The sequence below is a fragment of the Peromyscus maniculatus genome, chromosome 6 (genome assembly GCF_049852395.1).
Source record: "Peromyscus maniculatus bairdii isolate BWxNUB_F1_BW_parent chromosome 6, HU_Pman_BW_mat_3.1, whole genome shotgun sequence".
NCBI lineage: Eukaryota > Metazoa > Chordata > Mammalia > Rodentia > Cricetidae > Peromyscus > Peromyscus maniculatus.
In genome coordinates this window covers 124,754,856-124,782,061 of record NC_134857.1, presented here as the reverse complement: position 1 = coordinate 124,782,061, position 27,206 = coordinate 124,754,856, and the positions used below count along the sequence as shown (strand labels likewise).

The 27,206-nt window shown below is 41.4% G+C and overlaps 2 protein-coding genes across 9 annotated transcripts in view; one reads left to right on the top strand and one right to left on the bottom strand.

The window, feature by feature from the left end:
* The window catches only part of Odf2l (outer dense fiber of sperm tails 2 like), a 97,302-nt gene extending 93,349 nt beyond the window's left edge, over positions 1 to 3,953 (bottom strand). For 2 of the 7 annotated variants that reach the window (XM_042280053.2, XM_076575106.1), the window contains exon 1: positions 2,010 to 2,156. The gene's annotated coding sequence lies outside the window, so the exon portion shown is untranslated. Of the gene's footprint in view, positions 1 to 2,009; positions 2,157 to 3,504 lie in introns of those variants that run through there. The other 5 variants (XM_042280052.2, XM_076575109.1, XM_076575105.1 and 2 more) reach the window with 5 other exon arrangements.
* LOC102919812 (calcium-activated chloride channel regulator 1) lies at positions 1,401 to 26,845 on the top strand. Of its 2 annotated transcripts, none has more exons than XM_076575100.1 (14): positions 1,401 to 1,570; positions 6,796 to 6,936; positions 7,113 to 7,260; positions 9,475 to 9,580; positions 12,839 to 13,019; positions 14,785 to 15,003; positions 15,782 to 16,009; positions 17,545 to 17,719; positions 19,529 to 19,635; positions 21,389 to 21,604; positions 22,104 to 22,365; positions 23,351 to 23,521; positions 25,183 to 25,416; positions 26,190 to 26,728. In XM_076575100.1, the coding sequence occupies exons 1-14, from the start codon at positions 1,406 to 1,408 to the stop codon at positions 26,576 to 26,578; spliced, it is 2,742 nt and encodes a 913-aa protein (XP_076431215.1). In that variant the 5' UTR covers positions 1,401 to 1,405; the 3' UTR covers positions 26,579 to 26,728. The 2 variants fall into 2 exon arrangements, with proteins under 2 accessions (XP_076431215.1, XP_042135984.1); XM_042280050.2 differs by lacking the exon at positions 1,401 to 1,570 and adding an exon at positions 3,985 to 4,082 and having other exon boundaries at positions 26,190 to 26,845.
* Positions 26,846 to 27,206: the final 361 nt, after the last annotated feature.

The window sequence follows — 27,206 nt, the reverse complement described above, 5'->3', positions numbered from 1 at the left end:
TGGTTTTGTTTTGTTTTGTTTACATAATTGAGTGTGTGCATGTGTGCATGAGTGAATGTGCATGAGTGAGTGAGTGTGTGTGTGTGTGTGTGTGTGTGTGTGTGTGTGTGTGTATGTATGCAGGTGCATGCGCGCACGCGCGCGCGCGCACACACACACACACATCCCTATGCCAAGGCATGTATGTAGAAGTCACAGAACTACTTGCTGGAGTCTCTTTTGTCCCATCTCCAAGAGAGTTCCAGGGATCAAACTCAGGTTGTCAGGCTTGAGAGCAAGTGCCTTTCTTTATGCACAGTCCTCTCTCTGGCCTGGATCTACACTTTGTATTTGTAGGCACGACAAATGCAGTTATCCTTTCCTATGAACATGTACTTTGATCATGTGGACAATCACTTTAAACCTCTACTCTAATTCTTCCTTTTCAATTGTTTATTAGTACGTTCGCAATAAATACTAAATTAATTGTTATGAGCCAAATGCCCAAAAAATGGACAGACAAGGTAAAATTCATGCTTTTATCTATCTGAAGACCGAATTAAGTTTGGTAAAAGCTATTTCCAGGTAATTTGAAGTCAGGGATATGGTGGGCCACTTTGGATTTTCATCTGAAGTTTGGTGAGCTTGAAAGAATCTAGCTAATACCCCATAATTTATGCTTTTCAGGGTGACATTTAATTTCAGCAAAATAAGTTCATGTTGTTGGTTTAAACTTTAATGGCTGGTAGGAGATGTATGGTAGAGAAGCAATGGGGTACTAAAGAAACTGGTGGAAGTTTGTTTTGAAAAATAAAATCAAAGTTTTACCTTTTCTCTCTAGTATAAAATATTTTGTAACATCTGAACTACTCACTGCTGCTTTGGTGTATATAGATTGTATAAGGAGCATGCCATGAGATGCTGAGGTCATTCCAGTATTGCTGAGATTAAAAGTGAAGTCCACCAGGAGAAAGGATTGGAGAGATGCCTTACAGGAAACAAAAGTCTACTTAAATGCACTAGAGTCAAGTTGGGAAGGTGGGGTCCAGGGTGGTGGTGGGTGGATCAGTGTCCCTGACTAGACAAATATTTGTAAGTAAACATATCTTCCAATGGCCAACCTGCTTTTCTGGCATGCATGCTTCTGGGAACCGGATGTAGGCTCCCCCACCCTTACTCAAGCATCTGGCACAGCCTAAGGCAATCCCAACATTCCCTTTAAATAGAAACAAAAGTACACAGTTTGGTTTTAAACAATACTTACTCTTATATTGTAGACAAATGTGGTAAAGAACTATTTAGGGTCAAGAGGTTAAAGACCTACAATAAATCACCTTTGATAAGGAGAAAACTGTGTCTCTACTTCATGCATATATATAGTAGTAAAGACACTTGTACAACCAGCCCTTTCCAAAGGGAAATCTACATGATGGGATCATTGAAGAGTCCTGTCTTCATCTTGATCCTCCACCTTCTGGAAGGGGTTCTGAGCAATTCCCTCATCCAGCTCAACAACAATGGCTATGAAGGCATCGTCATCGCCATCGACCACAATGTGCCAGAAGATGAAGCCCTCATTCAACAGATCAAGGTGTGTTCTAAGAGGCATTTTTCTATGCTTTGTCAATTCTTAGCTAATAGTAATTAAATCATCAATAAGCATAATACTGTGGTAAAGAGAACATGATTTGTCTTGGCTCCAGTTGCTTGACTTGGCAAGATATTTTAATGTCTGGATCTCAGATTCTTTATCTATAAAAGGAAAGCAGTAACTCTTTACCCACCGGGATTTTCATGAGAAACAAGGTGAATGCAATGCACATAAATCCAAGTTAGATGTGCTGTTGGCACTTAAGAAATGACATCTGTATTTTCTGGCTGTAGGTTGTCACTGAAAATTGTTTTGTTCTATGCAAAGGCAAATTCAGCTGCATTTAGCAGACATTGGTAACTGCACAGCAGGTAATTTCTCTGCAGGATGCTACCACCAGCACATAGCATACCCTGTTTTTATTTTACTTGTAACTAACCTGTGATGCTACAGAGGAGCCTGGGGCACAAGTTCTAACTTAACCCTTCCAATGGGCAGAGACGCTGCATATTTTCAACCTGGAAGCAAGAGGTCAGCTCAGAGCTGCCACAGGTTGGGGTGGGCATGGGCACACTTGGCACCTCTTCTGTAAAGGGAAGAAAGGTATTCAGAAGCTCTTTGTCCTGGAAAAGCTGGGAAAGTCATCCAGACTGTCATCAGGTACCTAAAAACAAGAGGAAACACTTTCCAACAGATCACCCTGGAGCCCTCGGTCTGCCCACAGCACATCCACGGTCAGTGCTGTGGAATGGGTGAGAATCCTCTGCAAAATGGGTTGCTAATAAGTCATTCTCTTACAGAGCCTGGGGAGGAGTATATGAAAATGCACACTGGTACCTCAGACACCATAGGAGCTTAATAAACTGTAGTTCCTGGCATTGCTTCCCAGTTACCTGGGGGTTTGTTTGCTGTTTTGTTTTAGCAGTGCTTTTACTTTATTGTATTTTTAATTGTTTATGTTTGTATTTGTTACTCTCTTTCATATTTTAGTTTAATTTGTTTATGCATTTCATTATTAGGCAGTATGTTACCTTTAGTTTCTTCTTCAGCATTTAAAAATTAATGTTCTTCTTTGACAATTTCATAATCTATATCATGCATTGTGACTAGCCACTCCCACCCTCTGTTCTCTCCCATCCCCGTCAGCATCCCTCACAGTCCCTGTCCTAGAGTCATGACCTCTAGTTTTGTTTAGGGGCCCTTTTTTAGTGACTGTCTGTGTGACACTTGGATGCAAACTATTCGTGGGACCCTGGTAAGGTCACCAGTGAGCACACAACAGAAGGCAGTGACTGTTAATCTACCTAGCCAACAGTTGGGCAGTGAAGGTTAGGGTCCCCTGAGTCCCTCTTCCATTAGGCACCTTTTTATCCCTTCTGAGGGAGGGTTCCTAAAGTCCAGAAGACGCCCAAGGATGCCTCACAAAGGCAACTTGGAAAAGTGGAGTGTGGGTGAAGAACCATCTCTGTCTGCCAGGATTCCTGGCCAGGGTTTAACTCAAACAGGTGTGGGGGATAGAGGGAGATACCTCTTCCCAGGAAGCCATCCTGCCTAACCTAAGGGCCTTCCGACCATCTTCAGTGCAAGCAAGTTCATGCCTGAAACTGATCAGTTGTCAGGAACCTGGGGTGAGCTTTTGATGGCCACAGCAATAATGAAGAAAATACTGAGGGAAAGAAACAAGGTAGAAAATGGAAGAGACACACAGCTGTCTCGGGCCAGTATATTTCAGGGCTGTGCTAGGAGAAACTGGCACCTTATCTCCAATAACAGCAACTGGGCCTTTCGTGAGGCTTTGAGCCTTCAGGGTGCTTGCCCTCACTCTCTTTGGTGAGTTTCCTCCTGAAAAATATTCATGTCTTACCACAGTTATTAAATTGGCTTTCTAATATGAAGAGTGACTGAGTTGTGTGAGCTAAGTTGAATTTCACTACCTTCTTCTGGGCAACATGAAAACAATTAAGTATGATGGTGTCCTGAGGGTCCCTGCTCGGAAAGAGCCAGCTCCTACTCTTGGATATCCCAGGTCCGAAGAGTTCAGGGAACATGTCCTCCCCCGTGACTGCAGCTGCCTTTCTTGACTCTTCTTCAGCCTCTGTTCCAATAATCTTTTTGAGGGGAGATTCTCTACCCAGATCCCTTGTTGGGACACATCCCCTAATTCAGCTCAGCTTCAGCAAGACAGTGTTCAAGGATCTCCTACCTGTGTGTGGAGTAGGGTTCTACAGCCGCTCTGTCCACCACTTCCGTGTGTGGAGTAGGGTTCTACGGCCGCTCCGTCCACCACTTCCGTGTGTGGAGTAGGGGTCTACAGCCGCTCCGTCCACCACTTCCGTGTGTGGCGTAGGGTTCTACAGCCGCTCCGTCCACCACTTCCGTGTGTGGAGTAGGGTTCTACGGCCGCTCCGTCCACCACTTCCGTGTGTGGAGTAGGGTTCTACGGCCGCTCCGTCCACCACTTCCGTGTGTGGAGTAGGGTTCTACGGCCGCTCCGTCCACCACTTCAGCTCCTGTCAGTACTGCCACTGGACCATGCAGAAGCCTTGGGAGGACATTCCACAGATGAAATTTATTCTCTCTCTCTCTCTCTCTCTCTCTCTCTCTCTCTCTCTCTCTCTCTCTCTCTCTCTCTCACACACACACACACACACACACACACACACACACACACACACACACACAAACACATATACAAATGACAATGGGAGTATTTGGAGTGTCTCTTCAATGCACAGAGACTGGCTTGGCACTCACGTACCAGTTTGTCATTCATCATAATAATTTGCTCAGTCAGTCAATTAGTCTCTTTTATTCATTTATATGACAAATATTTGCCGAGCACTCCATTATGTTAGGTACCAGGAATCCAGCTGCCATCAATGCTTTATGCTTGTCCTTAGGGAATGCTGGCTCATCCAGTACACAATGTCCCACACCCTTCTCTCTTTTAGAGTTTAAAGTCTATGTGGACATGATGTCATGCTCTCAGAATGCAGAACAGGTGACACATGCCTCCATGAAAGCATTTAGACAAGAGCATTTACTTCATGCCACTTGCTCTTTCTTCTGGAAGGCATCAAATAGTCACATTTTCCAAGTGGAATCATAGTCAAGTACTCAAACACAGTCAGGTTTATACCCAATCACCAATCATTTGGTGATTTTATTTTTTTTTTTTTAATTTGGGAAAATGATAGCATGTTAAATTCTCCCAGTGTTTATTAAAATCTGGGCTTTGGGGGATAGAAATGCAAAGCACTAAGCACGATTTCTAACTTAGAAAGGGAATCATTATTGCCGCTATTTGAAATGGGTTAGGCTTGGAGAAAAAAATTCATTCCCCCAGTTTTCCCACTGAGAAGGGCAGGCACAAGACTCAGCTCTGCATCATTAGCCGAACACAGCCTCCCCTCCCCACTATGGACTGTCTTCCTCCCACATCCTCTCCAACTGGGCAGTCTCCTCAGGCCACTCCAGCCAGGACTTGGCTCCTGCAGTGCGCCCTCTTTCCTTTTTGCATTATCCTGTCCCACTAACATCTACAAATTATAACCGTTCCCATTAAAACACACACACACACACACACACACACACACACACACACACACACACACCACGCCTCTTCTCCCATTCCCCTGTAACACAGACATTTCTTAACCTGCTGTCTGTAATCACCGACTCCAGGGTCTCACCTCTCACCCTCCTGACTCCACTCACATAGCACTGCTGTCTGCATTCTGCAGACTTGGACTTGGCTTATCCATATTGCACAAGGCAAGGTCCACTTCCCAGTCTTCCTCTCATCACCTCTGATTTCCTCTCTGTGCACTGACTCTCATCCCCTGCCCGTCTCAGAACACCAGAGTTCTCCTCTTTCCTTGTCAACGCCTGTTCTCGGTCCTAGCTGACCCAACACCTTCTTCCTACAGCATCGTTTATATACTCTCTCTAGTATCTTGTCATAGTGTACCCAGGGAGTCTGCAGGGACGCATACTACTGCTGCTCCTTCTTTCCTATGAGTAAAGCTATGCACAATTTGCAAATACTAAATGATGCTGTTTCCTTAAATCTAACTCTTAATACTGTGCTCAAATGAATGCTGCCATAGTATTTAACATTAGATTTAGCCTAACTGTTATGAAATTCTCAGGTATGTCATATTGTCTCCACTGCTGTGTGGTGTGAGAGCCGGAGAATTACACGCGCAGTTCTCAGTTTCTTTCTCCAAGCTTTATTTATAGTTGAGGGATCAAATGCAATGGGGGCTTTAGATGATAGTGAACAAGCATTAATGTTAAGAAAACATTCTTCTTCCTAGTGTGTGCTGTAGTTGGGTTTTTGTTTTGTTTTGTTTTGTTTTCACTCTTTGGAGACCCACCACCCAGCTCCCAAATAAATACACAAAGATTTATTCTTACTTATGAATACCCAGCCTTAGCTTGGCTTGTTTATAGCCAGCTTTTTTTTTTTTTTTAACTTAAATTAACCCAATTCTCTTTAACTACATTTTGCCTCTGGGCTTTTTACCTTTGTTTATTTTATATATCTTTCTTTCCTTCTTACTCCATGGCTAGCTGTATGGCTGAGTCGGTGACCCCTGGCATCTCCTTCTCCCTCTCCCTCTCCCTCTCCCTGTCCTTCTCCTCCTCTCTCCTCGCTCTTTTCCCTAGATTTCTCCTCCTATTTATTCTTGGCTCAACAGCTCCGCCTATTCCTCTCTCCTGCCTAGCTTTTGGCTGTTCAGTTCTTTAGTAAACCAATCAGGTGTTTCAGACAGGCAAAGTAACACAGCTTTATGGAATTAAACAAATGCAACATAAAAGAATGCAACACATCTTTGTATCATTAAACAAATATTCCACAGCATAAACGAATGTAACACATCTTAAAATAATGTCCACATTAGTGTCACATGTGTGATGTCATTTGTGAAGTAGTCACAACAACGTTTCTCATGCTGTAAGTGGTGAAATCAGAACTTAGAATTGCAAAGTGCCTAATGTCCCTCAAGAAGAGGTGGAGCCAGGATTAGCATCTGCCCCTAGAGTATATTGCTCAGCGTTGCTCTGTTGTATGATTGACACTCAGGAAGATCGGTCGCTGTTATTAAGGAAGCCATGTCCCTGCCCAGCTAGGCTTTTGAAAGGAAAATACAGGTGCATGTTTAAATGACTTGTTACTTAGTCTGTTTTCAGTGATGTTATTTATGCTCTCCCTCCTCCAGGACATGGTGACTCGGGCCTCCCCATACCTGTTTGAAGCTACAGGGAAACGATTTTATTTCAAAAATGTTGCCATTTTGATTCCTGAAAACTGGAAGACAAAACCTGATTATGAGAGGCCCAAACTTGAAACCTTCAAAAATGTGAGAACAAGTTCTTTTTGACATCTTTTTCTTGAAATTTAGCTCTTATTTCTGTTCATTTGTTTATTTGAGGCAAAATAGTATAAAATGAAATGGAATTGTGCCAAAATCCCCCACTTGTGAGTAAGGCCAACTTGTTTGCTGAAATGGTGTGATCGTCTTTTCTTATCTTTCAGGCTGATATCCTGGTGTCGCCAACTAGCCCTATAGGTGAAGACCAGCCTCACACTGAGCATGTAGGCGCATGCGGAGAAAAGGGAATCAGGATCCACCTGACCCCTAACTTCTTAGCAGGAAAGAAGCTGAAAGAGTATGGACCACAAGGTATGGACTCAGCTAAAGCATTTCAGCAAGTAACATAACACAGCAATTGTGTATTAACTACTGTATTCCCTTTCGGAGTAAGCCTGCAGGTGACAAGGAAACCGGAAATAAAGCCAGTGAAGCATGCCTTTTCATTTAAAACAAGGAGTCAGAGCCATGTATTTCTGAGCTATAACATAACATCGGTTTATGAACTTGTATATGTGTGACATTTTACTATAGTGGAAGGTTATTTCAATGACATGGCATGAAGCTTTAGACTTTTGTGGGTCTATGAGCTTCACTCGACTGAACAAAATCTCCTTCCTGCAGTTCATAAGATAGACACCAGATGATGATGGTGCGCTCAGGCTCTGATTTGAGTTCCCTATTCAGCAGAATTTGATTCTTGATTCTGTAGGATTCAGGAGAGGTTCACACTCCAATTTTTTAACAAGCTTTCAGGTAGTGCTGCATGGGGTACCACTCTCTAGATAGCAGACAGAATCGTCCTGCTGTCATCTCCCAAAAGTCTCTCCCACACTCCTTCCCTCCCTCCCCACCTCTGTGTGTGTGTGTTGCACACCAATTACCCCAAGACAGCTGAGGCAGAAGGATCCTGAGTATGAGTCAGTCTTGACTACACAGGGAGACCCTTAAACAAAAGGACCAAACAAAGAAAAAGTTCAATCCTTATAAAAAATACACTATATTATGTCAATATGAGCTATATAGAGCAATCTTTGAAGGAAATATTCAAAGTACATACATGAGCTTTATGCATATACACAAATGTGGCTAGTTGTTGAATAACTAGTGTTGTTGAATAACTAGCGTTGGAAAACTGATATCTAAAAAAGACTAGACTCCTCACAACCAGGTTGGTTTTCTTAACTTAGGCAAGGCAGAGGAAAAGGGCGAGCCATGGTGCTGCCTGCCTCACCCCCATATATTACACACTGATTAGAAGGGTCTGAACCTCGCACCTTTGTTTTACACTATTCCATTTCATTTCCATAACCGGAACAGAAGATTCCTGACCTATGGTCCAATAAGTATGTGTTGAATTAATTGGTCTAACTATGCTTTTCCAGTCCTGAGTTCATACTAACCGCCACAGCTGGATATCACACCATTCCTTTAGATAAATTCTTTATATACCATGACCCCAGTCCTTTGCCCTCAAAATCTTCTGCTGCCTTGACAAACAGTTACTTCTTTTCTAGAACTTGAAAGCAGAGCCTAGATTGGAGTTCTTCAGCATGCCCCTCTTACCTAGCTCTCCAAACTCAGCCCACCTGGAATTATAATTCAGAAACATTAAGATGCACATAAGTCACTAAGAGTCATCCAAATATAACAGATACTTAATGGACGCCAAATAATTTCTAGATATGATGTGCCCAGATACAACAGGAGAGAAATAATATTACCTGTCTTCATGGAGATAAGCTGCGATGACAGAATAAGATGCTAAGTGCCATAATGAGATATGCTGAAACTACAAAAGAGGAGTGTCTGGTCTTCTCTGAGCATGTTAGGGTGGCAGTTGGCTAGATCAGGGCTTGATTTTTTTTTTCTTAATGCTTTGGAGACAGAATCTCAAAAATATTGCCAAGGCTGGCCTTGAACTAATGATCCTTCTGCTTCAGCCTCTTGAACAGCTAGGGTTACAGGCACTGGCCACCAGGCCTAGGTGGAAGCTTGGTTTTGAGAGAAGAGTGGTAATTACCACTGTAGAGACAGTGAGGGATGCCAACCAAAGAAAGCAGGTGTCAAAGGAGGAGGATGTGACCTAGAGCAAAATACTCAGAAATGAACTGTGACTAAAGAGCACAAAGGTGAACAGCAGGAAAAAGCTGGCGTTGTTAATCACTCGCACACAGTGCTAAGGACTTAACTCTTGTACTTCAAGGCATTTCCTCTCTTCTCCTGCATGTCCTCCACAAGACCACATACTGTGTGATGAGGCAGCTGCCTGACCAGTGTAGATAACCCCCGCTCTCAATCATCACCCCATGAACACACAACAAGCCAAAATAAATGTGTGTATTCTACATAACTGCATACTTGTCGTATTAGGTCATGATAAGGAATGCATGCAAGCTCCCAATTTTTTATTTAGAAATAAAGAATAAAGCCAAGCAAAACAAGCATTTAGAAGAATTATTTTTTAGTGTGAGGTTATTTTACCACATTTTTTATCTTCAGCTGTTTGACTTTTTTTTCTCACAGAGAAGGCCTTTGTCCATGAGTGGGCTCATTTCCAGTGGGGAGTATTTGATGAATACAACAATGAGGAGAAATTCTACACCTCCAAAGGAAGAACAGAAGCAGTAAGGTGTGTACATTTTGACTTTGCTTTTACAGTGCAACCAATTTTTCCTTGAGTTACTTTTAAAATACCAGCTTTCTGTCTTATATCAAGTGGTCCTGCTAACTGAGTTCCTACTTTGTGAATCGTGGCGGTGTGCAGCCTGCCAGGTGCCTCTGCTTGTGATCTCTGTCACACAGACCATATCCAGAGTCACTGTGCTGTCATGACCACAGGTCGGTTTGACTATTCAAATCTCAGCCAGTGGGCACCATGGTCTGTTTGTCCCACTTCTCCTTTCTAAGCTTCCACACTAGCTACTGCGTCCTCCCTTAAGAGCAAGGCTGATTTGTGCACATCGCTTTTTGAGATCTAGAAATATCCAACAATGTATTCACCCTTCCACAGCTACTGAGCACATCAGCCTACATGACTGCCATGCCCTCTTTAAAAAAAAAAAACAAAACATTGTCAAGTCAAGCATGTGGGTCACCCTTTAACCCCAGTATTCGGGAGACAGAGGCCATTCTGGTCTACAAAATGATTTCCAGGACAGCTAAGGCTGTTATACAGAGAAACCCTGTCTTGAAAATCAAACAAAATAAACCTTTATCTAAACATATTAATAATATTCATTGTCCCTTGTCTTCCAAACAAACTTTTAAGGTATGTGTAGGCCCAGAAGTAATCAAAACATGATAGCTGTCCAGAAGTTACTCTTCTCATATATTATAGAGTATGCAATCTAACAGACCATGCCATATTTAATAGAGAAATGATAGGGACAGCCTCTGCAAGAAGACAAGGGTAGCCTCTATGATCACAGTTGTCTCAATTTCTTCAGGAAGTTGTATCCAATTCAATGGCACACAAAACTGAGGCAGTACACAACAAGGTTGCGGGGGGGGGGGCACTTGCACAAATGAATGTGGGACCTAGAAAACCCAAGGTAGTAAAATTAAGTTCAGATTGTCAAGGGAAGTCAACAGAGGGACATGATACAAAAGGGTTGTTCCACATGCTTTCCATATGTTAGCAATAACTCATCCCAAAATACAGTGGAAAATACTCCACTGAAAATAGCAATTCAATGGAAAACTCAGTAAGAAATGGTAAAGATAAACCTGGAGAAAACTACAAAATGATTTTGAAAAGCTTAAAAGAAAACAAATGCAGGGAGGAGTTCAATCCATGAAGTGTATAAAATCAACAAAAGTTGGTTTATGAATTCTATGAAATTCTAGTAAAAAAATGCATTTGTATCTTATTCAAAGACCCCAGCATTCATTCAGCAAGATTATTTCTGGAAAAGGGTCATAATAAAATGGACTTTTACTTGTCAATTGTTAAAGATATTTCAAAACTGAATTAAATAAAAAATTGTATATTGACAATAATTTGCACACACAGGAATTTAACAGAATTTGAATAAGATCTATGAGGAGAGATGAGATTTCTCAAGATATAAAGAAAAATTTTAACTATTGGAAAAAATAATAGAATCTCGTACAATTGGATAAACTTGTCAAATAAAAAAACACAATGCAAATTATACATATCTATGTACTGAAGTCTATGCATGTAAATTATTAGTATTAATACATCTTAAATTAATAAATATTAATATCAAATCTACATGCAGTGAAAAATCTTGCTATGTGTTCAGATCTCTATGTAGTGAAAGTTTTTCTGTGCATTTAAGAATTAAAATAATAGATGATTGCAGTGGCACGTGTATAATTTCAGCACTCAGGAGGCTGAGGCAAAAGGATGTGAAGTCAAGGCTAGCCCGGGCTACATAGCAAAGCCCTGTCTCAAAAACAAAACTAGAGAAAGGCATAATTAAAAGAAAAAGGGAAAAAATGTGACTACCCATAAATTAAGAATTTTGTTTTACATTAACTAAATAGATTAAAAGGGAAAACAGAAAACAACATATGCTCACAAAAACAAAACAAGTCAAGCTTTTAGCATCATAGGACTCACCGTAGCATCTTCAAAGCCAGTTGTGATGGCAGACACCTGTAACCACAGCATGCTGGAGGTGGAAGCAGGAGGGTGAGAGGTCAAAGCCATTGTCAACTACGGAGCCAGTCTGAAGCAAAGCTGGGATACAAGAGTCTTTGAGAGGAAGGGAAAAAAACTAAAAACAAAGACAAAGAAAATTGAAAATAAATGAACCACTAATAAGAAAAATATACAAAGAATATCTGATTCATAAAATAAGAAATAAAAATAACTAATAAACATACAAAATGATCATACTTACTAGAAATTGAGAGATTCACGTTAGACAGAGATGAGGTCATCTCTGCTTTACAGGTTATCTCATGCAGTTGACAGCTCCCAGGCATGGAGTTCAGAGTCAGAAATCAAAGCAACTTCCCCAGAAGATGACAATTATCAGAGCTCTCATTTTTTTCCTGTTTCTCGAGCAACTATTTTCATGTTTAAAAAAACATTTTAAGTAAATGATAGACAAGCCATATCAAAAGATTTTTAGAATATGCTCAAAATTTTATGTGAAATTTGATGTTTACACACGTTTTATTTTGGGTATTTAAAAGTTAACAGAAAAAGTAAATTTAGTAAGTTAGGGTGAGTTTATATAATGTCAAAAGATATAAATAATTAAAACCACATTGTGCAAGAATACACTACATATCTATATATTATGATTTTAAATATGCCAGCTCAATAAATTTTTTTAATCAGAAAACAAAGCACTGTTATGCTGACATACAGAAAATCTTCCAACAAGTCAGCAGTCATTTATTTCTGATGGTGAAACATGTTTTTCCCTTCTCTTTATAGTTTTTATGAGTTCTCAAATATTCTTTTACACTTTTATTATTTATATACTCAAATCGGTAATTTAAAAATGAAATATGGCGGTAAGTATTCCATTTATAACAAACTCCATAAACATATAATATAAAAAATTAATTGTCAATGAACATACAATCACTGTACAAAAGCTGTTTGGAATAAAGAATCAGGACAAGTAGGTAAACACAGGGAAGATATCAGCAAGTCCTGTGGGGAAGCTAAGCAGACTCTTGATTTTCTAGAATGAGGAGACTGGATTGGGGGAGCCTGAGGACTTTGATCCTAACTGGGCTATTATGGTACTATTTATGAAGCCCCATAAATGACTGGTATAAACTTAGTGCTTTTGTTATATGAAGATATGTAATTTCTTCTTGGTTCAATGAAAAAAATCATACAAATTTCAGGTGAGTTATGGACCCACTGCCTAAGCATTTAATCTTAATCTGTTTTCAGATGTTCAGCAGCTATTTCTGGGAAAAATGTGGTTCGCTGGTGCCAGGGAGGCAGTTGTGTCGATAAAGGAAAGTGCAAAAAGGACCCACTAACAGGACTGTATAAAAAAGATTGTGTGTTCATACCAGATAAGCAACAAAGTGAGAAGGCGTCCATAATGTATGATCAAACTATTGACTCTGTAAGTGCCTTATTCTTTTCTCCGGTGCTTGTATGAATTTAGTAAGGGCAGTTTGGTTTTGGTTTTGCCCAAGTGCTTCAGGGGAGGATCCAGTTTTAGAGATTCTAGCAGCTTTAAGGGGGAAATCAGCAGTTGGTTCTCTTTGGGATAATCTTGGTTGCAGAAAGCAAACTATAGAATTCTTGCTGAGTGTCCCCCAGGGCCAACTCTTGAGGAAGAAAAATTAATGTGACCTTGTCTGTTGGGTTTATAGCCCGAATGTACAAAGGAGTTCGTTGATATTTGTCCATTGCACTCTAAGATCATGGAGGACTGAATGGATGGACATTCTCTAGGAGGCTAGAAGATGAGGAAAACATCTGGGGAGTGAACAAAGGCAGGGTTACAAAGCAGGTGATGGGGAAGGATCTCCCTGGTAAAGAATCAGGAGCAAAGGGATAGGGGCGAAGAAGCTTGGGAAGCCTGAAGACCTACAGGATAGAGCAGAAGAAACTAAAGACGTGGACTCCACAGCCAGAAGGAAGGAGAGAAGTGAAGGGAAAATCGACCCTTGTGACTGCTGTTTGCTATGAGAAGCTGCAAGGCTTGTAGGGTGTGAGCAATCATGAACCACACAAAGGGTCTTATAGGGCTACAGAGACACAGCTCAGCTGGTAAATTGTCTGCTGATCAAGTGCAGAGACCTGAGTTCAGATCTTCAGAACCTATGGAAAAGCAAGGGTGCCAGCACTGAGAGATGGAGATAGGTAGATTGCTGAAGGTCAATGCCTGCCAATTTCATCAAATAGATGGATTTCAGATTCACGGGGAAATCCTGTCTCAAAAAACTGAGTGTGGAAGGTGACTGAGGAAAGACACCTAACATTGACCTCAGGCCTCCACGTGAACACATTTGCATGTGCACCCACACACATATCTGTACATACAACACACATAGGACACCACATGCAATTTAAATATAAAAGTCTTAGAGACTTCTAGTCTTATTAGAGTAAAAGGAAAGAGTTCTCAACCACTGTGGGGTAAAGAAATTGGAGAAATAGCAAGGTGGAAAGTCAGATTAGTCATGTTCACAGTGTGAAGGAAGGACGGTGAGGACACAGATGATGGAGATTTCATTGAATCGAGGTGGGGGGTGGTGGATTATGAACTATAAGTAGGAAGAAATGTCTAGTTCTTGGTTGTTTTGTCGAGGGAGGAGAGCAGAAACTTCCTGGTTTCTTGAACTGGGTGGCAGGGTTCGTAGTGCTGACGTTGAGTATGGAAATGTGTGAAGAGGGTGAGGAAGCACCAGAGGAAAGTGATAAGGTCATTATGAAGATGTGGAGAAAAAAAGATTTCCAGGTAGATTTTAGAGAGAGCTGGAATGATGCGTGTTCGAGGTTGAATGCAGCATGTTGATTAATGGGGTTCAGAAGTAATGAAATGGAGTCTGGTAGTCTGAAGATGGAGAGATAAGATTGGACAGAGAGGAATACTGAAGAGTGTGATGTGAAGGATGATGTCTTGGGTAGAAAATCTGAAGAGTAAGGGAAACCACCTTAGAGCAGTTGGGTTGTTCACTGAGATCCAATGAGGCTGAAGACATGGATGGAAACCCGACTTCAGAGTGATTTTCCCCAGAAGTGCCATGTACCATTGTGACACAGAGCCACAGTTATAAGCTAGCAGAGGAGCCTGAGGGTGGGGACATAAAGAGGTTATTTTGTTAGTTATTTTGACAAGTATATGACTGTTATATGCATCATTATATTGGCAATTTCAGGTGGTTGAGTTCTGTACAGAAAAAAATCACAACAAGGAAGCTCCAAATGCCCAAAACCAACGATGCAACCTCCGCAGCACGTGGGAAGTCATCCAGGAGTCTGAGGACTTTCAACAAGCCACTCCCATGACGACTCAGCCACCCACACCCACCTTCTCATTGCTGCAGATTGGACAGAGAGTTCTGTGTTTAGTTCTTGATAAGTCTGGGAGCATGACGGTACGTTCACTGAGCCTTCATTTTGGGGATGTGGATCATAGGTGGTTGTACATGTATGATACAATCTGGCCTGCAATTTGGACTTGGAAAATAAACACAACGGGAGGGTCCAAACCCAGCAATAGCTTTGTCATCAGAAATGCTCATCTTGGACTAGAACTAGAGCTCAGCTGATGAAATGCTTGCCTTGAAAGCACAAGGACATGAGTTCAAGGCCCCAACTCCCTTAGGATCCCAGCACCGGGTAGGTAGAAACAGACAAATGCCTGTGGACCTGTGATCAGTGAGCTCCAGGTGGTGAGAAGCACACACACGCACACACACACACACACACACACACAGAGAGAGAGAGAGAGAGAGAGAGAGAGAGAGAGAGAGAGAGCTCACATTGCCTCATTCCACAGACCCAGTATCCACTCTCTTCTGTCAAATTAAACTAATGTCAACCTATAAGCAAAGATCTGATTAATAAGCTTAATATTGTTCATATTTTGTTAACACACATAGGTCTAGAGTTCCATATAAGCCTTATTTAGACCTATTACTAATGCATTGTATTCCAATGATTGCCTAATATAACTTTTTGTCTTTTGCTATTTATACAAAAATTCTAAAATTTTACCCAAAGTGGACAGTAGGTACGAATGGAAAACAGGCCATCTGGTTTGCTTACACACTCACATGGGGCAGTCACTTCCAAATACCCTTTAGCCCGGTCTGTTGTTGGTCTGTTCATCTAAGGGTCAACTTGACCCTTTTTATTTGCTTGCCTTTGCAGAGCGATGGCCGTCTTAACCGAATGAACCAGGCAAGCAAACTCTTCCTGCTGCAGACCGTGGAGCAGGGGTCCTGGGTCGGCATGGTGACATTTGACAGTGCTGCCTACGTACAAAGGGAACTCACGCAGATCAACAGTGCTACTGACAGAGACCTGCTGGCAAAAAGCTTACCCACAATATCCTCAGGAGGGACGTCCATATGCTCTGGGCTTCAAACAGCATTTACAGTAAGGCGTGTTCCTTCTGTAATAGTTCGCAACTGTTTGTGATTTTTGCTCCTATGAAATTTTTATGTCCAGTGTTTCCATACATGGCTGGTGTCAAACTGAGTTCTGTGGCCAAGGACAAAGCGGTGGTCGAGGGGTACAAAGATACTGGCCTCCAGAGTTATCACTAATTCACTTCTTCATGCTTCTGTCCTTTTCTGCACCTAGGCATTCAGGCTTTTCTATGTGCATGTCTGCCGTATGTCTCATGAGCCTCCTCCATCAGCTCCACTGGGTTACACATTCTCAGACGCTATGGCAGAATCACCTGTTCTTACCTGATGGTTCAACTCAGTTACCATTGTCCCCCTATGGGAAACATGGAAACTCCAACCTACTCCACAGAACACAGTCATGAGAAATTAGACAAAGGGATCCAAACTGGGCCATAGATCTTACTTCCTAGTACCAGAAGCACTTTGGTCAGACTAAGGTTATGACCACAGCTCTGAGATCCCTAGGCACTGGCTCTTTCCCATGTCCACAGTCTCAGCCCTTCATATATCATCAAGGAGGCCTTGTGTAGTGGCCTCCTGTCAGCACAAATAGAGAATGCAGTGGGGAAAAGTCCCCTGTGCCTGCACCTTCCCCTCCAGCCTTCTGGCCACACAATCTCATTCTGAATTCATCATCCAGATAATGGGGGTTGCAGAACTTGATCTTGACTGTTTGCTCTGTGTTTTGGTCTCTTTCCATCATTTCAGTGGTGTGTAGAATCTGGTCTTCTTGAACAGATCACATGTGCCTTTATTTAATTTTCTTTCCATCATAATCTTATTTAGCATTGGCAGATGGACTGTCCTCTATACCCTATTAAAAGTATATCTAGGTATACAACTATAGAAAGCACTTTGGAGATTGGGAGTGGGAGGGTCAAAGGTCAAGGTCATCCTTGTCTATATAGAGAGCTTGACACCTGGGTAGGCTACATGAGACCCTGTATCAAAAATCAAACAACAAAAGCTGTGTGTGTTGAGGGTGGGGTGGGACAAAGTGTCGCTTTAATCAGAAGTATTAAAAGGTAACTACTTCTGTGATCTTGGTAACACTGTCCAGTCAGAATCTATGACACCAGCATGCAGTCGATCTTGTCAGACAGTACAAAGCTAAAGCTACAATCTCTTCTGGGTCCACTGTCCCTCAACTCATTCCTTATGCTTTCTGAAGGCATCTTGGAACCTTTCAAAGCTTCTTGGGAAGAGACCAAATGAAGGAAACTCAAAAGCCCTATGCCCTTTCCCAGAACCGCCTGTCTTTTGGACCACCCTGCATTGCCCAGCATCCCTTCTGGGCAGGCTAACAGGAAACGGTCACTGTTGAGTTCCATGATGTTGAACTGCTACAACAGTGTCACTGTGAGACAGATGCTCCTCCAACATTCCCAACATGCATTTGTTCCCTCTGCAATTGCTCCTTCTTGCCCACGTAGATGCAGTTTCCACACAAACACCCTGCCCATCCCAAGACTGATTCCCACTCTTGATCGTGTCTTAAAGGTGATTAAGAAGAAATATCCAACTGATGGCTCTGAAATTGTGCTGCTCACTGATGGGGAGGACAGCACCATCAGCACCTGCTTTGACATGGTGAAGAAGAGTGGGGCCATCATCCATACCGTAGCTCTGGGACCGGCTGCTGCTAAAGAGCTTGAGCAGCTTTCCAAAATGACAGGTGAGGGAAGATCTGCAGAGACCCACCACTGTTTCTACCAGTGGTCCCCGAACTCCTGTGACCTGAGGAGTCAGGAAAAGTGAGATAAGGAGAGATGGGTGCTCTCAGCCAAGAGCTATGCTTCTCCCAAATGACCATTAGAACTGACCACCCATTCTCACTATGGTCTTGGCTCCAGGCCAAACTGCAGAAAGTCTAACTGTGCTACACCCTAGCGACAACTTGGAAGCCCTTCGCAGATACCTTATAAGTATTTAACTACCTGAGAAAGCCAGGAAGAAGAAGGAGGGGAGAGAGGAAGAGCCTGGTGACCAAAGCAGAAGGCTAGTTCAGTCATGCAGTGCACAGGCAGCTTCTCCATGAAAGAGCAGTAGTATGTCACAGACAGGTGTCATCCGGCCCTGGCTTCTTCAGAAGAAAGGGTGATCATTTTCTTTTATTTAGGGATAGTATTAGAAATATAAATTATTACTGTTGGAGCCTAATATATCTGCCCATGTTGTCTAGAAGCAGGGCCTGAGATGGAGAATTTGATACATGTGATTATAGAAGAAGAGTTCTCAAAAGAAAAGAAATGGAGGACAGAGCTGGAAATAGCAAAGGATGGAAACAGATCTACACTCTAATCTCCCTCTAGTCAAGAGGCCTCTAGAGTAGAAACACAAGAGACAGGAGGACTCCCCTTTGCATTGCTGCATCAATCAGTCAATGTGCATTTATTGTTAGAGCAGATCAGACATAAAAATCCTTTTTCTGTGTAGGATGGTCCTGGTGTAAAGCAATCCTCTGGAGAATGAGGTAACCATTGGTCACTAGCAGCCAACCCTTGGAGCAAGGCAAACTTTCACTCACCTGGGAAAGGACACAGGAGGGACATCAGAAGCACTATAAAACACTGTCCCTGACTTTGGATGCTACTAATAGTTTAAAAGTGACTACCCAAGATGGCTCCATGGGCAAAGATGCTTGCTGCCAAGCTCACAACCTGAGTTCAGTCCCTGGAACCCATGCTGTGTAAGGAGAAAGGCAACTGCTACAAGCCATCTTCTGACCTTCACACATGCAGGGACACATACGCACACTAATACATAAATATAAAAACTAGGAGAAACTTCCTATCCTCTTCCTTAGTTATACTTATTCTCCATACCCAAGCTTCCAGGCCTAGTATATTAATCTTTCTTTCACTACACATCCCAATTTTCTGTAACAGATCCTTTGCTCACTATTATTTCCTAATGTATTGTCACACATGCATCTTTTTTGATTTGACATACAAGTTTAAAACCCAGTTTGTTAGAATTGCATTTAAATAATAGGAAGCCAATCAGAGTGGACTATGTTTAATAGACTCTGTCATGTGGAAGCACATGACCTTTAAAATGTAGATACTCTTGGAGATTTGTGCAGATAATTGAAGCAATGTCATGACAGGTGTTTCTGAAGCTATTCATTACTAGGATTGAAAAGTCAGTATCAGTGGGGCATGGTGGTATAAACCTATAATTCCAGTGGTTGAGAGGTAGAGGTAAGAGAAGCTAGAGTAAAGGTCATTCTTAGATAAATAGTGAGCTTGAAGCTAATTTGAGCTACAGGAGACTATGTCTCATATATATATAGATACTGAGATATATATATATACATATATGTATATGTATATATATATATGTCGGTATCAACTTCTGAGTTAATATGCACATATATTTGACATTGATTGGTATTATCTATCCTGCTATTTTAGCTGTGGCTAAAATGTTGTAAATACTTGCCTCCTGGAAAATAACTTCTTATATCATAATTGCATTTTAGGAGGTTTGCAGACATATGCTTCTGATCAAGCTCAGAACAATGGTCTTGTTGATGCTTTCGCAGCCCTTTCATCAGGAAATGGAGCTGTCTCTCAGCGCTCCATCCAGGTTGGAATTCTTACTGTTTGGTTTCTCATGTCTACTTATGCTCACAGACTAGATGCTTAGAGTTCTACACTCCTTTGTGTATTAATTAAAAGTCAGAGTCTTCAGCATCAGGTCAAACATTATTCTCCAAATGCAACCTTCCTTGTTTAAATAAGGCAGTTGGCACTGACTTATTTTGTAAGAAAATGAAATGACTTATATAAAGTGCCCAATAATTGCTCATAAGCATTTGCTGACAAGCACTGATCATAATAGGATTGGCTTGTGTTTTCTTCAGAACAGATCATCTATACATTTTCTAGGATAAGGGTTCAGACATGATTTGCCCTATTTTTCCATTGCTTGAGTCCCTATGATTTGCCATGATTTTCCTGTAGCGGAGAGGCAGCACTTTGCACTACAGAAACCCTGCGTAGTCCGTTCAGACTCCTAAATCTTCATCCCGGGTCTTCCATTTACTGACTTTGAGTGAAGAACCTTACCTCTGAGTCTGGAGCAGAAAGCTTCTCTGGGCTTGTCTGGTTCTAAAACGCTGAGAAGCTCAAAGTATCTTTCAAATATCTTGGGACTGTTTCTGAGGACAAAGGGATTTCAAAGTGCTCTATTAGAGTAACTGCAGAAACCGCATGTGGAATTTTCACCTAGAGAGAATAAACAACCAGTCCAGTGTGAATCCAAACATTCACAATCCAAGTTTGAGTAAACACGAAGGAACAGTGGCACATTAAAGCCTGGATGAGAGATTCAAAACCATAGGATTTGGGGCCGTCTTTTGCAAAGAAAGGGATGTGCCCCAGAAAAGGAATCCAGCAGCTTAGAAACTCCCAGTCACATCTATGATTATTTTTTTTTTAACTTAAGAAACTAACAGGGAGGGAAATGGAAAGGTAAGCTGGATTTGTTTCCTAGCCTACCATGAGAACAAGAGTCCTGTACATCCAGACTCACTCGTTATCTACCCATAGGACCAGAAAGCCTGGCTCCCTGGCCATTACCTCTTCTAGTGGGTGTCAATTTAGAGATAATGAATTACTACAGAAGAGACAATTCTCAAAATCACATTTTCCACAGAAGCATTGTTACCCTTTTCCCACTCCAGTCCCTACTCTGCATCAACCCCATTCTAGGCCAAACAGCAATCGCCTGGTTCGCTGATTTATTTCAGACACCTTCATAAGGACTGCCATGACGCTTAACTCCGTAATTTGTCATTTTAATTTATATCATCTATCCATGGGTAAGAAATGAGTACAGCCAGTCCCCCTGGGGTTCAGTGTAGTAAGAGATGGGATGCTTACACTTGTAAAGCAGAATGTGATGGGCACCAAAGGACAGCCAGGGAGAAAACTGCATCGGAGCTCATAGGAAAGAGGTGACTCCTGTGTCCTAAGAGACAGACATCAGTGAAAGCTTCATGAAGAAGGCAACATGTGTACCAAATTCTGGAGGAGCAGTAAGACTCAGACAAGCAGAGAAAAAGTGACGATGTCTAGGAGAAACAGAGAGTATGAAGTTTGGGATTTATAAATCCTTAGAAGGAGGTGGTCTTTTGGTGGAGAAAGAAATACCATGGAAACTTGAAGCTGGAATAGTAATGGATAACTGAATCCTAAATGACCCTAAATACTGAGCAAAGGACTCAAAAACACATGCAGAAGCCTTTTCATTGGCTCCTGGCGGTCAGGACCTGGTGCTGAGACTGTGAGCTGTAGCCTGGATTGTCCAGGAAGTAAAGCATTTGTCTTTTCAACAGCTGGAGAGCAGGGGAGTAAACCTCCAGAAGAACCAGTGGATGAATGGCTCAGTGATCGTGGACAGCACAGTGGGGAAGGACACGTTATTTCTTGTCACCTGGACAACGCAGGCTCCTCAAATTCTTCTCTGGGATCCCAGTGGAACTAAACAAGGTGGTTTTGTCATAGACACAGCCACCAAGATGGCCTACTTCCAAGTCCCAGGCACTGCCAAGGTATGGTGTCAGCTTCCTTGCAGACTAGACAAAAATTTTTTTTACAAACGACTGTAGATTTTTTTAAGAGGGTTGAGTGTTGACTTCAGATGAAAACTCTTGGTCAGTCTGCCACTTAAGTCAAGAGAGAGGAAGTGGGTAATTTTATGTCCCCAAATAAAAGGAGAACAATTGAATTTCATAGCAGTCAGGATGACAAATGATCCTCGATGCCCTGGGATTATGAAAATTATTTTCTATCCTTCAGAAACCCATGCCTTGAAAACTCCAGGTAGTGATCAGTGAGGACACAGCTTTTGGGCCTCATTATCCCTACCTAGCTTTGTCTTGACAGTGGGAGCCGTGTAGTTAGTCCAAACACATTCAAGTTTGCCTTGACTGACAGAGTCTCAAGGACACCCACATCTTTTTAGATGTGCTCACAACACACTGTGATCACATAGGCATTTGTTGTAAGTCTTTGTTACTCACTGGGAATATCTGCATCTGTTTTGGTCAGGTTGGCTCTTGGAAATACAGCCTGCAAGCGAGCTCACAAACTCTCACTCTGACTGTCACCTCCCGTGCAGCAAGTGCGACACTGCCTCCAATTACAGTGACCCCAATAGTGAATAAGAACACAGGAAAGTTCCCCAGCCCTGTAAGAGTGTATGCAACTATTCGCCAAGGAGCCTCACCCATTCTCAGGGCCAGTGTCACAGCCTTGATTGAATCTGTGAATGGAAAAACAGAGACCCTGGAATTACTGGATAATGGAGCAGGTAACCATTGAAGAAACTGGAAATTAGTTCTTCTACTAAGACACCACTATGGAATAGCTAATGGGCATGGTCTGGTGAGAACAGTTGTTAGTAGGGAACCTGGAGCTGGGGGCTGGCTAAAGAGCTCTCAGCATCCTCATACATGTTTGAAAACATTGGGCAACATGAGGAGGGGTCCAGTCTTAGCCTCTACAAAGCCAAAGTACGTTGACTGTTTGAATTCAATAGGACTGGAGATTGCACAGAACTGTCTGCCTTCCAAACTAGGGAAAGGGAATAACAGCCATTTTCTGTCAAGTCCATTGCCTCCTCAATATGTATGCACATATAAACACATATATCTTCATTTTTATGTTCACCACACACTTTTTAGGTGTTACTATCCCTCCATTACTGGTGAAGAAATACTGTCACATTTTAACAACTGAGATGAATTCCAGCACAGATCTAGATGATTCATATATCCATGTGAACTTTAGGTTAGGTTCAATCCCCAAGTGAGAAACTCTGCCCATTTTCCTTGCATTTAAGAAATCTATAAGGAAGAAATACAATTCTGTATTTCTTTTTTAGAAAATGTCTGTTTACTATGACAGGAGTATCTTTATTAGAATGAATTTTGTAAATGAATTCCATGCTCAAACATCCCCTGGGGAGAAATTATATTTCTTCTCAATCATGTACATACAGCAATCTGATTTGACTTAACAGATAATTAGTGAGTTGATAGTTCAAGATATCAGTCATAACAGAGAGGTACGAAATGACAGTTCAGGGTGAGAAGATTTACACTAAGTTTATATACATGTGCACACACAGTGTAAAGAGGTGTAAGGCCTCATTCTATACATAATCAAGCTTCACAGTCCCTTGTAAATAATGCTCAATTTCTCTGTTTGCAAAATGTTAACCCACATATGGATTGAAAATACAGGTGTCAAGTATCCTTTATGGTATTCATGAATTCCTTCATCTCCTTGTCAAGGTGCTGATGCTACCAAGAATGATGGTGTCTACTCAAGGTTTTTTACAGCTTTTGATACAAATGGTAGATACAGCATAAAAATATGGGCTCTGGGAGGAGTTACTGCAGACAAACAGAGAGTGTTACCTCAGAAGAATGGAGCCATGTACATAGATGGTTGGATTGAAGATGGTAAGTGATCTGGAGACTTGACTGAAAGACTTAGGTCTAGAAGAATCATTAAGCCTGTAAGGAAAAATAATGCAAGATGACTATTGATTTCTGAGTCTCACCTCTATCTTATTGGTGTTTGGGGCTGGGTGATCCATTGTGTTGAGTACACTCTTACATCTTGAAGGATTCTGCTGCATCACTGGAATCAATCAATCTACTAGATACCAGTAATAGCCTCACCCCCAAGTTACTACATTCAAAAATGTCCCTAGTCATCTTCCATTGTCCTGTAAGAGGGCAAAAATCCCCCCCACCATTTGATAACCAATTAGGCAGATCATAGCTTTTTACCACTTTGGTTCCAGATCACAGCATCTACAAAATAAAATATAATATCTCTATGTTCTTTACTTTCTTCCACTGCAAAATAGACTCTTAGAGGGAAGCCCCAGAGCCCACAGGTAGTCAAATAGGAAAAAAAAATCTTTAAGAAATAAGACCATTCACACCACTCTGGGTTTAAAACATCTGCTCAAGATCAGAGTGTATTAAGAGCAAAAGAGTCTAGGACTTGCTTTACAAATTAAAATAAACAACAAAAAGAGTTTTAAATAAGTGGAATTTATGAAAAAGTAAATTCTGAATAATTCCATATTCTGGATGGAATACCTTTACTGAAGATGAGTTCTTAGAGCTTAATTGACTTCACAAACCATAGCAGTTTTCAGGCATAGAATTAATTTTATATAAGAATGTAAAGCAAATTCTATAATTCCTACATGAATAAATCCCCAGATATTGATTGAGACAATTGGGCTGAATGTGGGTGGCATATATCTGCAATGTTAGTACTCTAGAAATGGAGGCAGGAAGATCATTGAGTTTGAAACCAACCGGGGCTACATGTAAGGCACTGTCTCAAAATAAAAAGAGAGAACATTGGGAGTCTTTTAAAAGCATAAAGTTTTAGAACCCTTAACATAAATTATTTCAATGAAAAATTGTAATCAAGTAAGAAAGATAAAACACAAATATGGAGAATGTAAAAAATAGCCTAAATTAACAATCAAGGAAATTCTCCAAGACCAAGGAGATTAAGTAGGAAATAAATGAGAGAGACTATGGCACTCACAACATTATCAAAGTGATAAGCGACTTCTTGAGGCAATGCCATGTTTAAACGGAGATAGTATTTAAATGGACGTTATAGAAGACAGGACAATGAGAGGCCAGCGAGACAGCCTGGTGGATAGGAGAGCTGGCTGCCAAGTCTAGTACCTGGAGTTCATTCCCGGGATCCACATGTGGGAGGAAAGAACCCAGCCCTGCAGTTTGACCTCTAACCCCCACATGCCTCTCTCCTACACAAATAACTGACTAAATAAATGTTTTTTAATTAAATGAGAGAGGGAATATATTTCTAGGGCAAATGTTAGAAAACTTAGATTTCCCTATTATAATCAGGAAACACCTGTTAGGTGAAGAAATGTGGGCCTCCCTTTGCTCATTTTCTTCTTAGGCAACCCGATTTGGTGTCTTGTCACCAAACTTTAAAGTGGAGTTTGTTGGTGGAAGGAGAGAAGGATAAAGGAGAGAGGAAAGAAAGACCCGGTAAGAAACAGGAACACTAGCCTTCCCGTGGTGTTACTCTTCATATTTGGAAAAATTTTTTAACACAGGTGAAATAAAATTCAATCCTCCACATCCTGAAACTAATAATGTTCAAGACAAACAACTGTGCTTCAGCAGGACATCTTCGGGGGGATCATTCACAGCCTCTAATGTCCCCTCGACTCCCATTCCTGACCTCTTTCCACCTTGCCAAATCACCGACCTGAAGGCCAGCATCCAGGGGCACAACCTCGTGAATCTGACTTGGACGGCTCCTGGGGATGATTATGACCATGGAAAAGGTAAGGTGAATGTGGTACAGACCCTAAAGAGGAGTTGACCAACCAAGTGGATGCAGAGCCGAGGTTGGCAGCTGTGTTGAAGGCAGGAGGAGACAGAGGCAAAGAATCTTGGATGGCTTCTGAAATTAAAAGTAAAGATTTTAAAAGTACAGGAAGCTGACCTACCTAAAGAAGAAGATATTTTATCTCAGAAAAGAAAACTTTGGGATTTTGTTTTTTGTTTTGTTTTGGGTTTTGTTAATTTTTTTTAATGGATGACAAATGAGGTTTTATAGTGTTTAGGAAATCTCCCAGTCCTCTAGACTTTGACTCTCAAAGTATCAATGTAGAAATTAGGTCTTGGATGGAGCCTAAGTCTCTCTGTTTCTAGCATGTATTTATGAAATGTGTGGGCAACAGCCTCACCTAATGAACTGGAATCTGCTTTTTACCATTCTCTGAGCATATTAGTGTTCAAGAAACACTAGCACCAAAAACCCCTGTCCAAACAATGAAGTAACAGGCCGTGAACAGCCTTCTTCCCCGGCCAAACCCATACTCCAAAGAGCATGTAATCACAGAATAACTTGATAGTCACCACTTTGTTAAGAGTAACAAGTACACACAGTAGGCAGAAACCCTTGTAAATATGGTTTACTGGTTCCGTCTATCCATGGCAACTTCATGAGATAATGATGTAATCCCTAACAGACTTTTAAAGCTCAAGATTTGAGAATTACAAGTCCCATCCCCCCTCATTCTTTTTTTTCTCTCTCTCTCTCTTTGTATTTTAGCTTCCAAGTACATCATCCGAATAAGCACAAGTATTGTTGATCTCAGAGACAATTTCAATATCTCAGTCCAAGTGAACACTACTGATCTCATCCCCAAGGAGGCCAACTCTGAGGAAATCTTTCAGTTTGAGCTGGAAGACAGTAGTTTTGGAAATGGCACAGATATCTTCATTGCGATCCAGGCTGTGGATAAATCCAATCTGAAATCAGAAATATCTAACATTGCGCGGGTATCTCTGTTCATCCCCACTGAAGAGCCACCCGCATCTGAAGACACAACTGCTCCTTGCCCTGATATTAGTATCAACAGCACCATTCCTGGAATCCATGTGTTAAAAATAATGTGGAAGTGGCTAGGGGAAATGCAGGTGACGCTAGGCTTGCACTGAAATTTCAGGAGATAAATAAATCTTTCCTTTCATTGTAGACTTTTCTAAAATGTATTTTAGACTTCCTGTAGGGGGCAATATAGTGATATGGGAAGCTCAAGATCTGGGTCCATGTGTATTAAAAATCATCTGCCCAAATTCTAAAGTTTAATCATTGCTCAATCTTTGAATGGTAATTGTGAATCTTCGGAAGAACCAAATGTTGCTTGTACCAATAGATTTTTATTTGTACAATTTGATTTTTTATTTAAAGGAACTTTGCCAAGTAAAAATAGCATTCAATTGCAGTTAGTTAATCTACTAACTACTAAGATCTGAGTAAAGATGGGACAAGTGAGGGCACGCACTGTAGGAAGAAATGGCACTCTCGTGGTTTCATGGTGTAGAAATGCACACTATGTTCCTGAAACTGCAAGTCAGTGATGCTGAAAACCACAGTGGTAGGAAACAAGGAAGGGGAGGTAGATTCAGGGCAAGTGATAGAGAAATAAAAATATATTCCATCATTTTTTACACATATTTTATTAACAGCTGTCTTAGTTTTCTATTGCTGTGAAGAGACACCATGACCAAAGCAACTTACAAAAGAAAGTATTTAATTGGGGCTGGCTTACAGTGTCAGTCAGTT

Bases quoted from the DNA above. Each gene is read 5' to 3' on its own strand.
- LOC102919812 (XM_076575100.1), top strand. From the start codon at position 1,406: ATGATGGGATCATTGAAGAGTCCTGTCTTCATCTTGATCCTCCACCTT. The intron at 19,636-21,388 runs GTTGGAATTCTT...TCTTTTCAACAG, and splicing joins TCTCTCAGCGCTCCATCCAG to CTGGAGAGCAGGGGAGTAAA. The intron at 22,366-23,350 runs GTAACCATTGAA...CTCCTTGTCAAG, and splicing joins ATTACTGGATAATGGAGCAG to GTGCTGATGCTACCAAGAAT.